Raw genomic sequence first — 15,848 nt, 5'->3', positions numbered from 1 at the left:
GTCTTTAAACTAATTACTGGGGATAAAAATACTGAGAGGCCACCGCTAGGCCAAACTGTAGTTAACTTGAGCCGCAAAATTCTCACACCCCTTCAGCATTCAATCTTAGACCGTGGACTTAAGTTTATTCCCACACCAAAGATAGCTAACTTGAATTATCTCCGACCATCCATTGAACGATTTCAACGAAATCTTAGCTGCACATTTTTTTCGAAACCACCCCCCACGTGTTTATTCCTAAATCCATGTGGACACCCCCTCAGGCCGCAATCCATCCTGAAATATTGAAAGCATTTGCGAGTATGAATAGCCAAACAGTGAACCTTTCCATAACACACGAAAAGCCTAATCTCACACGAGTGGAACGTGAAGCGTTAAACTTACTTAAGAAAGACGATAGCATTGTTTTTAAAAAGAGTGACAAAGGTTCATGTTGTGTCATTCTGAATAGGGAGGATTACTTTTCAGAAGCAGAGAATCAACTGAATAATCCTAAATATTATGCCATTTTACCGAAACCAATTTTCAAAGAAACTGCTAACATGATTAATAATATTCTTGCCGATTTAGTCAAAACTAGTTATCTCAAACAGAAACAATATGACTGTCTGTCTGCCAAACCTGATTGTCGCGAGAGACATTTGTACACTTTGCCTAAAATCCATAAGAATCCAACCAAGGAGTGGTTTATCTCGAATAAAATCCCTAAAGGCCGCCCGATTATATCTGACTGTGGTAGTGAGTCATATGCAGTGTCAGAATACATTGATCATTTCTTACTACCTCTAGCATGCCAACATCGCGCCTACCTTAAAGACACAACCGATTTTGTCAATAAAATAAAAAATCTTCGAGTTCCCTCTAATGCTATTTTAATTTCTATCGACGTTTCTTCTATGTATATCAATATCGATAACACTACTGGTTTAACGGCAGTTCGTTAAGCTTTTAATAGAAACCCAGATCCAAACAGACCCGACGATGCAATTCTACAGCTTTTAGAGATTTGTCTTAGTCGAAACGATTTCACATTTAATGGTAAAACATATTTACAAACTTAAGGGACAGCAATGGGCAAACGATTCGCCCCTTCGTACGCAAACCTTTTCATGGCAGAGTGGGAACGTGAGGTGTTGCCCCTCTGTCCATTTGACCCACTTTTTTACGGACGCTTTTTGGATGACATTTTTATGGTTTGGACTTATTCTATCGAACAGTTTTGTGAATTCTTTGAAATTCTCAACAACCACCATCCTTCTATCAAACTAACCGCAAACGTGAGTGACAAAAGCATAGACTTTCTCTTTAAGGGAGATTCCATAGCAGAAACAAATAAACTGGATATTAAAGTGTATTTCAAAGAAACTGATACTCATCAACTCTTGCACAAGAGCTCCTTTCACCCAAAACATACCTTTTCTGGTATAATTAAGTCACAAGTTTTACAATTTCATCCAATTTGTACAAGATCTTCTGATTTCAACCAAGCCTGTACGATTGTTTTTCTCAAAACTGAAAGAGCGTGGGTAAAAAATTAAAAATTCCACCTTAGCACAGATAGCAGCTAAAAACAGACTTTATGCCGAAGTACCTCCAGGTTTAAGAAGTGCTCCATGTTTGTCCAGTAGATGCAATACATGTCCCTTTATATCAGAAACTCATTATTTTGTAAGCAACTCTACGAACAAAAGGTACCCGATCCAGGAACATCTAACATGTGAACATTCGAATATAATATATTTAATTTCATGCAAGAAATGCCCCAAACAATATGTAGGAGAAACTAAGAATAATTTACTAACTCGCTTTAATGCTCATAGGTCAGACATCAAATTAAAGAAAGACAAGCCTGTTTCTAATCATTTCAACCTCGACGACCATTCAATAGACGATCTCGCCCTAATCCCAATTGAGCGTATAGAAATTGACTTGCCCGAAGATGAAACTACCAAATTCCGTCAATCTAGGGAGGCCCATTGGATTGAGACATTGAATACAGCAAGACCTATAGGACTAAATATTCATCATAATGTAGGCATAGCACCCTTTGTTGTCCCGTTTAATACAACGAGCAAGCAAGATAGTTCATGCCCACTATAAGAGCCTTCAAGAGAAATTCCCCCATGTCTATAAGCAGAAAATGATAGTTGCATATTCAAAAAATAAGAACTTAAATGATAATATTGTTCATAGTAAACTTAAAACAATCAGTACATAACAGATACTATACTTCTCGCCCATCGGGCGAGTTATTTTTTCTAATTTCAGATCAGAATAAGAACAGAAGAAAACCCAATATCAAGACCCTTAATCCTAATTTCTAAATAAAGTGTCTGCTCCACCCTAGGCCTGTACATTTGGGAGAATCAAACCCTCCCTTCCCCGAAATCTAATACTGTCCTTGCCAGGCCAGATCAGACAATTTATTTTGACTTTGGTATATTTTATTTCATCTTATATATATTTATATATCTTATTTTTTTTGTATATATTGTATATGTTAGGATTTTGACATTTGTTTCTCGTGCATATAACAAACATTCTTCAACAAAATTTGCATTAATCTTTTAATCTAACCAAGTAAATTTAATTGCCATTATTTATGTTTTTCTTTCATGTAAATTATACTCCGAGATAATCCATCCATTTAAATTACTACTCGGGTATAATCAAAATTCAAAGTTAGTTCTAATCAATTTACAATTCACTAATCCCGCTTATTTTATCATATATTTCTCATGTTTATTTATTTTATATTTTTGTATTCTTGATTTCTGATTATTTATGTTTTTCATTTATGTAAATTGTACTCTGAGATAATCTAATCCTCCTGAATTATTACTCAGATATAATCAAAGTCTAATCCAATATTTCTATAATCCTCAATTGATCAAAGATATGACTCAACTAATTAAGAAATCAAAAATAATCCTAATCCTCAACTGATCAAAGATATGACATGATTCACTCAATAATTTTTAGAAAATCAAAAACCTGTATTAACTAACTACTATATAAATCGCAAATTCAATCTCATTTCATAACCATTCCTTGACACTTGAAAAAGGATAATATTTCGAAAACCGGTTCGTGACGACCATTATATCCGCTACCAAACCGTATTATCACCAAACCAAGGACAAATCATTATGGAAACTACCTGCTCTAAAGAAATCTACCTTAATAATTGGATCATCTAACCTGAATCGAATTACCAAAACCAGTTCAGACACCGAAATACATTCTTACCCCGGTGCCCAAATCCATCACATACAGTCAATCCTGGAATCATACGACCATGATCCCAAACCTACTACCATTATTCTTCATGTAGGCCTTAACAACCGTGATCAGATACCAAAGACCTCCTTTAACCAAGCCCAGAAATTAATCGCCACAGCCAACAAAACCTTCCCAAACTCCAAGATCCTCTTCACATGTATACCCATTTCAAATAAAATCTCGAAGAAAGCACAACAGAACCTCAGCACTCTCAACAAGATGATGATGGAGTCCAGTATCAACAGCGCAACAATCTTACCACCCTATGAAGAAGAATTCGAAACAGTTGATAATCTTCATTGGTCTCCAGAAACAGCAAACAGCATCTATTTGTTTTGGATACACCAGCTTCAAGCATTGAGTAAGTCTTTAAACTAATTACTGGGGATAAAAATACTGAGAGGCCACCGCTAGGCCAAACTGTAGTTAACTTGAGCCGCAAAATTCTCACACCCCTTCAGCATTCAATCTTAGACCGTGGACTTAAGTTTATTCCCACACCAAAGATAGCTAACTTGAATTATCTCCGACCATCCATTGAACGATTTCAACGAAATCTTAGCTGCACATATTTTTTTCGAAACCACCCCCCATGTGGTGCTAGAACAATGTTTATTCCTAAATCCACGTGGACACCCCCACAGGCCGCCATCCATCCTGAAATATTGAAAGCATTTGCGAGTATGAATAGCCAAACAGTGAACCTTTCCATAACACACGAATTGCCTAATCTCACACGAGTGGAACGTGAAGCGTTAAACTTACTTAAGAAAGACAATAGCATTGTTATTAAAAAGAGTGACAAAGGTTCATGTTGTGTCATTCTGAATAGGGAGGATTACGTTTCAGAAGCAGAGAATCAACTGAATAATCCTAAACATTATGCCATTTTACCGAAACCAATTTTCAAAGAAACTGCTAACATGATTAATAATATTCTTGCCGATTTAGTCAAAACTAGTTATCTCAAACAGAAACAATATGACTATCTGTCTGCCAAACCTGATTGTCGCGAGAGACTTTTGTACACTTTGCCTAAAATCCATAAGAATCCAACCAAGGAGTGGTTTATCTCGAATAAAATCCCTAAAGGCCGCCCGATTATATCTGACTGTGGGAGTCATATGCAGTGTCAGAATACATTGATCATTTCTTACTACCTCTAGCATGCCAACATCGCGCCTACCTTAAAGACACAACCGATTTTGTCAATAAAATAAAAAATCTTCGAGTTCCCTCTAATGCTATTTTAATTTCTATCGACGTTTCTTCTATGTATACCAATATAGATAACACTACTGGTTTAACGGCAGTTCGTAAAGCTTTTAATAGAAACCCAGATCCAAACAGACCCTACGATGCAATTCTACAGCTTTTAGAGATTTGTCTTAGTCGAAACGATTTCAAATTTAATGGTAAAACATATTTACAAACTTCAGGGACAGCAATGGGCAAACGATTCGCCCCTTCGTACGCAAACCTTTTCATGGCAGAGTGGGAACGTGAGGTGTTGCCCCTCTGTCCATTTGACCCACTTTTTTACGGACGCTTTTTGGATGACATTTTTATGGTTTGGACTTATTCTATCGAACAGTTTTTGGAATTCTTTGAAATTCTCAACAACCACCATCCTTCTATCAAACTAACCGCAAACGTGAGTGACAAAAGCATAGACTTTCTCGATACCACAGTCTTTAAGGGAGATTCCATAGCAGAAACGAATAAACTGGATATTAAAGAGTATTTCAAAGAAACTGATACTCATCAACTCTTGCACAAGAGCTCCTTTCACCCAAAACATACCTTTTCTGGTATAATTAAGTCACAAGTTTTACGATTTCATCGAATTTGTACAAGATCTTCTGATTTCAACCAAGTCTGTACGATTGTTTTCTCAAAACTGAAAGAGCGTGGGTACTCTAAACGATTTTTACGAAACATAAAAAATTCCACCTTAGCACAGATAGCAGCTAAAAACAGACTTTATGTCGAAGTGCCTCCAGGTTTAAGAAGTGGTCCATGTTTGTCCAGTAGATGCAAAACATGTCCCTTTATATCAGAAACTCATTATTTTGTAAGCAACTCTACGAATAAAAGGTACCCGATCCAGGAACATCTAACATGTGAACATTCGAATATAATATATTTAATTTCATGCAAGAAATGCCCCAAACAATATGTAGGAGAAACTAAGAATAATTTACTAACTCGCTTTAATGCTCATAGGTCAGACATCAAATTAAAGAAAGACAAGCCTGTTTCTAATCATTTCAACCTCGACGACCATTCAATAGACGATCTCACCCTAATCCCAATTGAGCGTATAGAAATTGACTTGCCCGAAGATGAAACTACCAAATTCCGTCAATCTAGGGAGGCCCATTGGATTGAGACATTGAATACAGCAAGAACTATAGGACTAAATATTCATCATAATGTGGGCATAGCACCCTTTGTTGTCCCGTTTAATACAACCAGCAATCGAGCAAGCAAGATAGTTCATGCCCTTCAAGCCTTCAAGAGAAATTACCCCATGTCTATAAGCAGAAAATGATAGTTGCATATTCAAAAAATAAGAACTTAAATGATAATATTGTTCATAGTAAACTAAAAACAATCAGTACATAACAGATACTATACTTCTCGCCCATTGGGCGAGTTATTTTTTCTAATTTCAGATCAGAATAAGAACAGAAGAAAACCCAATATCAAGACCCTTAATCCTAATTTCTAAATAAAGTGTCTGCTCCACCCTAGGCCTGTACATTTGGGAGAATCAAACCCTCCCTTCCCCGAAATAAAAAAAAACTTTCATCAAAAACTCGTCAAATTTCATCAATATACATTATCACATCAAATTTCATTAAAATCAGTTTAAAGCTGTAGTCTCTAATGTGTTCACAAGAAATGTTGACAGACCGACGGCAAAATACGTCCACATTTCCATGTGCGCGTATAAAAACTAAGATTCAACAAGTCAAGGCCAACTCAAAAAATGCTCATCCATATCTAACTATTACATGTTTAGAACTCAAATCTCATTAATCAGCACATGTGTATCACGTTTCATCAAGATAATGAGACTTCTATCAGTCTACAGAGCACATTTGAGGCATCTAATAATAAGCAACTTTGAACTTGACCATCACTCATTAATATACACATGCATACCAAGTTTAGTTTCTACAAGCCCGGTTTGACACCCCTGAGGTCATTAAGATTAGCATATAAATTATCCATACTTACTTGGCTTTTAAATGCTGTTGATGCATGGATGGATTAGATGGTCCATCAAGTTGAAGTTCCCTCAAAACACGGCATGACTTATAAGCAACATTGATAAGCATTGATAAGACTTCTTTCATAACCAACACTATTGGACCAGGGCCAACACATCTTGGAAGTTCAGCAATTCGGAATTTACTCAAATAGGGTCCAGAAAAACATTTATGATTGAAGTAGATTTTAGGACACCATGTTTCACCTGTCAAAAGATAAAGACATAAGAAGTCTTAGACATTTTCATTTTATCAGTATCAAATTTTAATTGCATCTTTCAAACCGTTCACAAGCTGAAAATTGAATGCGTTTTAAAGAATAATGGTCATAACTAATGATGGGTCGATTGTCCCAAATAATTGGTTGTCGATTGATTATGTCCTACCGATTGCAACAATCGATTAAGAACATGAAAAATCGATCATGGGTAAAGTCATTTTCACATCTTTCAAAGCTATTTTCACACAAACGCACCTCAATGGAGGCCACTCTACTGACTAGTCGCAGACTGGTATAACAGAAGGCATAAAACACAATGGAAAAGTTAAAAGATAGCTTGCCAGGCAAAGTAACATACGCCCACTGGCAGCTGTAGGAAATGATAAAACAGTATTTAGTGACTAAAGTATGATTTGTCTCATGGTCAAAGAAATTTTAATAGTTTGAATTCAATGATATATATATTTACTGCCAGTTATTTATGCTGAGTAATTCCACCAAGTTTTTAAATATAAACATCAAGTCAGACACGATATTTCGGTAAAAAATTATCTGATCATCACGAAAATCACGAAAGGACAATATACGACCACATTATAATGTGATTTATTGATTTATTTCATAGAAGCATTCTATAAATAGCATTACATCCAGCCATGTGTTAGTGGGCGACGTTTCAGTACAGTAGTAAAGTACAGTTGGTGAAAATATTATCCCTTTTGAAATTGTGGGTACATCCAATATCATTAGTAAAATTTCTCAAACTATCCAGTTTGTCTTGGAAAGATAAAAATTTTACATGCCTTTCATCTTTAATTACTATTACAAACCACAAGGTTACCAGGGGTGTTATGAGTTGACAAAGGTCAAATGAAAGAGATAAATGCCTTAAAAGTTTTGATAATTGCTGTTTTCGAACGTCTGTAAAAGCGGAAGTATATGTTGGACATCAAAGATCAAAGAATGAATGATCTTGAATTGATCTTAGATCAATGGCCTTTCACTCGGAGATTAAATATAATAGTATCAACCAATAGTCAAGGTCAATGACCTTTAATTCTGTAAAGGTCAATGTGACCCAAGGTCAAGGTCACCAGATATGAGCTTCAAACTTCGAAAAATTTCAACCGGAAATTCGAAAAAGCAAAAGCAAAATTCAAAAATGGGCTTCCCAGATTTTTCTTATATTTTTCATTTGACACCAAAAATCATCAAAATCGGATGAGCCATTATCTCTGAATAAAATTTTGACGTATTTCAAGAAAATGCAAATGGTGGCCAAAACAGTTAATACAGGAAGTGGGTCAATCAGAAAATTGCACATCGATTTCGTGAAAACCTGACGTGAAAATCGAAAATTTAGTCAAAATTTATAAAATTCGACTCAAAAATGTATGCTACAAAGTTTCAAAATTGGAAACTTTTTAACTGCACACCTATTGGATATTCTTGCAAGATCCAAAAATTGAAACCCCGAGAAAATTTAAATACTATAAAATTATCATTTTCATCATCTAATAATTAACCGATTATTAATCGGTTAGTCGATCGTTAAGGTCAAACCGATGTCAACTGATAATCGATTATAACTCATTTTAGTTATTTTTCTATTTTAGATACAGTTCATTCTTGGATAATAAACAATATCACAAAGTTTCATCAAAAAAAACAAGTGTTAGTGAGCCTTAGCCCACTTTTTTAATAAATTTTCAGTATATCAAGAGTGTTATCAATATACAAAATCTTACAATAAAACTTACTTGTGTAAGATAAACAAAGATAGCTTGCCAGGCAAAGGTAACATACGCCCACTACCAGCTGTCAGATATGATAACTAAGTCTTATGTGGCTTTATAATGAATTTTCAAATGATTTTATATGTTTTTTAAATCCTCAAAGATAGCTTGCCAGGCAAGGTAATATACGCCCATTGGCAGCTTTGATTTTGAACATAAATATTTAGCAGTACAGTAACAATCACCAGTATGAAATATTCAACCTTCAGTCATACACTTCTTTTGAACTCCACTTCTTTTGAACTCTTTAGGGCGATACTGAATAATATTAAGTATGAGTTATTGCCCTAGTTCTTGAAAACGTGTTCAATCTTTAGCTTGTGAAAACTCTAGAAGATAAATATTCAATTTTCAGCGCGGTAAAGAATAATAAAACCAAATTTTGTCAAAATTCTGCAAGAATTTTCAATAGGTTTTATCTATGGGTGATAACAAACACTCAAGCCAAATTTCGTTAAAATCTGTCAAGAATTGTGCTTTCAAGAGTGTTTACAAGCTAAAACTTGAACGTGTTTTCAAGAATAAGGGCAATAACTCATACTCAATATTTTTAGATTCTTCTGATTTCAATAGGGTTCATCCTTGGGTGATAACCAACACTCAAGCTAAATTTTGTTCAAATCCGTCATGAATTGTGCCTTCTAGAGTGTTTACGAACTAAAAATTGAACACGTTTTCAAGAACAAGGGAAATAACTCATACTAAATATTTTTCTGATTTTCGATAGGGTTTATCCTTGGGCGATAATGAACACTCATACCAAGTTTCATCAAAATCCGTCATGAATTGCACCTTTTAGAGTGTTTACGAGCGTTTCAAGAACAAGGGCAATAACTCATATTAAATATTTTTCGATTCGTCTGATTTTTAAAAGGGTTCATCCTTGGGTGATTACAAACAACCATACCAAGTTTCGTCGAAATCAGTCAAGAATTGTGCCTTGTAGAGTGTTTACGAGCAATTGTGGACGGACGAACCGACAGACCGACAGACCGACGGAAAGAGGTGACTGCAATATACGCCCCCCATTTCATGTGATAAATAATAAAACTTGACATCAAATACCATCTTTTAATACCCAGCGTTTCGTCTAAAACGTTTTGACTTCATCAGGGGAAGAAACAAACTACAAATGGTGGAAGGTAGTTAAGATTAAAATTACAATATGACCTCATAAGGTTTATGACGTCACAATCTTAGAAACCACATAACAAGAGAAGGGTCAAGTCACAAAATGGTGAGAGGCAATTTGATTCTTGAAAACATGACCTCAGAAGATTTATGACATCAAAATCTTAGATACAACATAACAAGTATGTAATGATGACTTCAGGATTTGCCAAAAAATCTAAACAGGAAGGGAAAAAAGGGGGGCGTTCAAATTAGCTCTTTAAACACTAAAAGACATGATTCTTGCTGGATTTTTGACAAAACTTGATTTATTATACATACGCACACATACATACTGAAGGTTGAATATTTGCCTCCTAGAGTTTAACAAGCTAAAGTAGTACTAGACCTTTCAATATGTTCGCAAGGGGATTCCCCATTCCATTTCATTCCATGGGGAAAGTGTGAACATATTGAAAGGTCCTAAAAAAGACCTAAACACCCTACATTTCATAAATTCTTACACCAAAAAACACCTTAACACCCTACATTTCATAAATTCTTACACCAAATACACCTTCAATCAACCCCCACCCCAAAAAAGGACCTATTCACCCTACATTTCATTAAATTAAACGAAAAAAGAATATCAAAAATACCCTTATATAAAATAACTTCCTTGTTTCTCTTAATAGCCTCGTTTTAAATAATGTTATTTTTTGTCCAGAAACTTCTAGAAGGAACATAACTCTTGTTTTGGAAAAAAAAACAGACCACAATTTCTTCATTTAATTAACTCATTTAAAAATAGAATGAGTTTAATTCTAAAACACGAACAACAAGATTATTCGGGCAACAGTATCTTTTCATCAATATTTTCTCTAGGTTCAAAAATAATTCCAAAAGTAGCTACCTTTGTTTCAAAAAACAAATCACTTATTTCATCCGAGACTAAAGTCCTCGGCTCAATCCCGGAAGCGGGAAAGAGTATAAGCGACGCAGAGAAACAATCTGACTAGTTGAAAGAATTACAACTAATAAGAGATCTGCGAAACAGGAGATTAGAAGAAAGGAAAGGAAAAGGTTTTAAAGTCATAGGATAAAAATGATTGTCGCTCACACTCCAAAAACTTATTTTGGTTCAGGAGATATACAAAAATCATTGGGTTCTGTTCCTGGATTTCCATGGGCGAAATATCCTGGAGAAAAACATCTTCCCGGTCATAATTACACTGGTCCAGGTACCAGGTTAGATCTGCGATTAGACGAAAACGATAAACCCAAACCCGGTGAAGAACCAGTCAATAGAGTTGACGCCGCTGCGCTAAAACACGACATACTATACAGAAACAAAGACAAAAACTTCAGACACGAAGCAAACAGACAAATGATAATCGAACTTGAAAATATTCCAAATCAAACATTCAAAATTGGGAATGGTATTGGCAGATGAAATTCATAAAGAATTTAGAAAAACTAAAAATCTTTTTAAAAGTTAAAGTATTTGAAAAAGATTAAATATGGTCAGCCGATTTAATTAATATGCCAGTTGAAAGAGGATATAAATATTGCTTAACAGTTATAGATTTGTATACGAGATATGCTTGGGTTATTCCTTTGAATAACAAAAGAGGATTATCAGTCGAACATGCTTTTGAAACGATTATGAAACAATCTAGCCGACATCCAGAAAAACTGTGGGTAGATAAAGGAAGTGAATTTTATAACAAAAATATGAAATCTCTGGGATTTGAAATTTACAGTACACATAATGAAGGTAAAGCTGTAGTTATTGAGATATATAATAGAACTCTAAAAAATAATTTATTCAAAAAGTTCACGGAATTGAAATCTCAAAAATGGCTTAAAATATTACCAGAGGTTGTAGATGAATACAATAACAAAATTCATTCATCTATAGGTGTCACACCAACACAAGCCACGAATAATCCAAATAGTATAAAGTCAATTAACGCACAACATAACTACGAAAATGAAATAAATAATTTAGATATTACACCAAATTTAAAGTTGGAGATCGAGTTCGTATTTTCAAATATAAAAGTAAATTCGAAAAAGGTTATGTTGGATACTGGACAAACGAAATATTCATCGTTGATAAAGTAAACAGCACATCACCTCCGACATATGAATTAATCGATCAAGACAAAGAACAAATCATAGGAATGTTTTATCAAAATGAACTTCAAAAAACTGACTTTTAAAAAATGAATGAATTTCTCGAAAAACAACGAGTTTGGATGATGAAGAATTTGATAGAAGATTAAGATAATTTAGATGTAGACAAGCATGTACGCTTTCTTAAATTTAAATGCAAATTTATGTTCAAAATATTATTGAATGTGTTTTTATCAGAATGTAATACAATTTTTTTCAAACACAAACTACGTATATATTTCGTCAATTGGGTTTTCAACAATACTTACCGCATACTCCGAAAACATAACTCCTCAAAAAACCGACTTTTAAAAATGAATATCTCTCTCGATAAATATGGAACCGATACAACCACAAACTTTCAACTTATGAGATGGGAGAATGAGTTAAATATATCACCGTTTTATTATTGTATGAGAGATGAAATAAATGATCTCAAATATAAGAAAGGTAAATTTTATGTTATAACAAATATACATACTTCCGATCAAAAATGAGTTCATCATTCTGCTTTATACAAAAACCCTTCAAATAACTTATATTTCTTCGATTCTTTTGGATTAGAACCAACTGAAGAGATAATGCAATTGACTAATAAACCAATCAAATGTTCTTCCTTTCAAATTCAATTACCGGGACAAAAGTTTTGTGGACAGCTTTCACTTTGGGTTTTATATCAGATGAGCTTAGGAAAACAATTTGAAGAAATTATAATAAATTTACTTAATGAAAATGGCAAACAAGTTTGGATTGGGTTCTTTATCTTTAGAAACTAAAAAAACCTAACACTACAGCATGGATAAATAATGTGAAACCTTACTTTGTGGATCAAATCGGAGACACTCTTCAAGGTGATTTAGATACGAACAATTTCAAAGTAACTAATTTAAAATCTCTGGAAAATGATAATCACGCTGTTCACAAGAAATATTTACGGGAACAAATAAATTCAATTGAAGTAAATAAAAACCATTTAGAAGAAAAAAAAAGTAATGTGAAAAGATTCTTCAAACGTCAAGTAAATAATAAAAATTTTGTTAATGAAACTAAACTACAACAAGAGGTGGCAGGTTTAATAAGTTTTATTCAAAAACAATTAGTCAACGTAGTCAAAACTAAGTTACAAAATTTAATTTCATTAATATCTAAATTAGATGATAAGATTGCAAAACAAAAATTAGACATTCAACAATTAATAGATAACATTCCAGATGAAAATGAAGATATGTTTCAACAGGAATTAAATGCTCTGGAAACTAAACTTAACGATGAAAAAAATTCTAATTGAAATTATTTTTCCTATACAGGTAAAAAGTTGATTCAATATTCTTCAGACAAAACTTACGATCCACACTTGTGGATTAATGCTTCCAATAACTGTCCCAACTGTATTAGCCGCGTTCACTGCCGTTCAAACTTCATCTTGTGGATTGATTACTTTAGGTTTTACATCAAAACAGAAATCTCATTATAAAAAGAAAACAGAAATTTTAAATACATATCTTAATAAATTATTCATATTTTTCGAAAGATCAAGAGAAGATAAGAACATAACCATTGAAGAATTAGAAGAATTCAATGAAATTTTCGATAAATTTAATGTAGAAATATCATCAATAAAAGTGAAAAAATAGATACTTAAAAAATATGAAAAAAATTGAAATTTTAGACGATGAAACATTCATATCAAATGTTCTTTTTTCCAATGTTATTAACATTATTTCTGATAAATTTATAACATTTAAAGGACAAATTGAATTAGATGGAGAGATAATTCAAGATGGAGGACACAAACTAAACATGCAATTTGTAGGCTTTAATGCCAAAACTTTTCACAATTTCTTCGCAACAGTGGATGTAAATTCGGATGCTTCTGATTGGTACTTCTCAGGAAAAATCATTTTACGTAAAAACAATTTCAAAGAAATAAAAAGATCAAAAAAGGGTCATGGTACCACCCTACTCGAAAAGAAAAATGAATATGCCGGTATAAATTGTTTTATACCAAGTGATGGATACTGCTTTATAAAGTGCGTAAGTCGTGTTTTGAACAAAGACTACACAAAAGAATTTCAAGATTTCATCAACAGTTTTTCAAAATCAAATAGAAAAGGAGTTATGACAACTGCTAGAATCTGTGAATGACAACTGCTAGAATCTGTGAATGACAACTGCTAGAATCTGTGAATTCAATAAGAAATTTAATGCTTATTTTCAAATTTATACGCCCAAACATAGATATTTTCAACCAAAGAAAGTATCCGAGGAATTAGATTGGGTATTTTACTTACATAAATCACATTTCTGTCTCATTAGAAGAAATAACAAAACCTTAGGCATTAAAGAAATAGAAGATAATTACAATGAAAACGTAGAACTTGTAGAGATGATAATGCGGTAACACAAGTTTCACCTCTAAAACTAAATGTTTTTCCAACAATTCACGATGATTGCATGGGATCGCGAAACCTATAGCGAAAAAGAAACGAATAAAGCCATTCCTTATTCTTGCACGTTAATTTATGTAAAAAACTAAGAAAAATGTTAGACTGAATAAAACATAACTTTCCACATTTAAATCCCACTGATTGCAACGTTTAGGAAAAATTGATCAAAAAAGATTAACATTAATTTCTCATAACGGTAGCGGTTTTGATAACTGGATCGTGCTTAAAAATGCGAATAAACTAACGCAATGTCCACTAGTAACAGCTAGAGGCATTCTGTCTCTACCTTTATCTAATTCATTCACCGATGAATATTTACAGAAAAAATGGAAAAGACAAAAACAAATAATGGGCAACTCTAATTATTTGCATATGTTCCTATCAACATGAAAAATCTAGTTTGGCGGCATGGGGAAATTCATCTAATCTACCGATGAATTTGAGAAAAATCACTGATATAAATATTGCAAAATACACCGAAGATAATTGGGAATCTTTCATACACGAATGGGAACCTTACGCTAAAAGAGATACGTTATGTCTTGGAGGTTGTTTGATAAAATATAACCAAGTTATGAAAGAAGTTGTAATCCAGAATATTTCCAATAATCTAACGGCTCCTTCTTTATCTTTAAAGGGTTGGTATTATTTGTATCATTACGATAAAGAAATGGTTGAAGAAGAATGGCATGAAACTACTAGAATGGTTCCGAAACACACCGAAAAAAAAAACCTAGAAAAAGTATACTCACATACACATCCTTTTATATTATAAGATATTTTATCAGACAATCCATTAAAGTAGGAAGAGTTTCGGCAAAATCGAAAATCATTTGAAATGAAAAAAATGGATGAAATTTGTATTGTATTAAAGGAGTTCAGTGAAACACGAAGTGATAATATAATTGATTTATTTAAAGAATATAGTAAATAAGATAAATCGAAAGTTAATTCAAAACTTAAAAATTAAAATAAAATGTACTAAACTATTGGCCTTTGATGCTAACGGTTTGTACGCTTCCGCCATGTCGGATTTAGACAGCGAATATCCTAAAGCGGAAAGTGGTAGACCGTTTCTACCAGAAGAAAATAAAGAATTTGTTAAGCTCTTTAATGAACAGTAATTCAGACCTAGAACGGCTATTTTAAAAGTCTGGTTTGAACATCCTACCAACATGTTCTTCCAACTCATACCAGCTAAAGATAAAATTACTTTTACGAACAAACAAGGTAATAAGGAAACTGGCAATAAAATCAGGTTCAGAAATGGTTTCTGTTCAGAAGTTTTAACATCGGTTGATATTCAAGAAATAGTTAAAGCCGGTGGACGAATTATTAGAATATTAGATGGTATAGTATACGAAGAAATATAGAGATTATATTTTAATTTTGAGCGATTTAAGAAATAAATATAAACGAGAAGGTAATATCGTAGGTAGTAATTGTATGAAATTATTAGGTAATTCATTGTATGTTAAATCTATTAAGAAGGATATAACTATATCGAGACATCTATGGAGTGAAGCAACTTTAAAAG

At 33.3% G+C, this 15,848-nt stretch overlaps 2 protein-coding genes across 2 annotated transcripts; one reads left to right on the top strand and one right to left on the bottom strand.

The window, feature by feature from the left end:
• Positions 1–6,524: 6,524 nt before the first annotated feature.
• On the bottom strand, positions 6,525–6,764 carry LOTGIDRAFT_123211 (hypothetical protein; the record flags this gene model as incomplete). The annotated part of the gene is made up of 1 exon (XM_009060592.1): positions 6,525–6,764. A coding segment is annotated over one exon (240 nt), but the record flags the coding sequence as incomplete, so codon positions are not given.
• Positions 6,765–10,791: 4,027 nt separating this feature from the next.
• LOTGIDRAFT_164107 (hypothetical protein) lies at positions 10,792–13,152 on the top strand (the record flags this gene model as incomplete). Its single annotated transcript, XM_009060591.1, has 3 exons — positions 10,792–10,934; positions 11,698–11,809; positions 12,634–13,152. The coding sequence occupies 3 exons, from the start codon at positions 10,792–10,794 to the stop codon at positions 13,150–13,152; spliced, it is 774 nt and encodes a 257-aa protein (XP_009058839.1).
• Between the last annotated feature and the right edge of the window lie 2,696 nt (positions 13,153–15,848).

The sequence above is a fragment of the Lottia gigantea genome, assembly GCF_000327385.1.
Source record: "Lottia gigantea unplaced genomic scaffold LOTGIsca_43, whole genome shotgun sequence".
Lineage (NCBI taxonomy): Eukaryota > Metazoa > Mollusca > Gastropoda > Lottiidae > Lottia > Lottia gigantea.
Note: the sequence above shows the minus strand (reverse complement) of the source record. Positions and strands in the feature narration are given on the sequence as shown.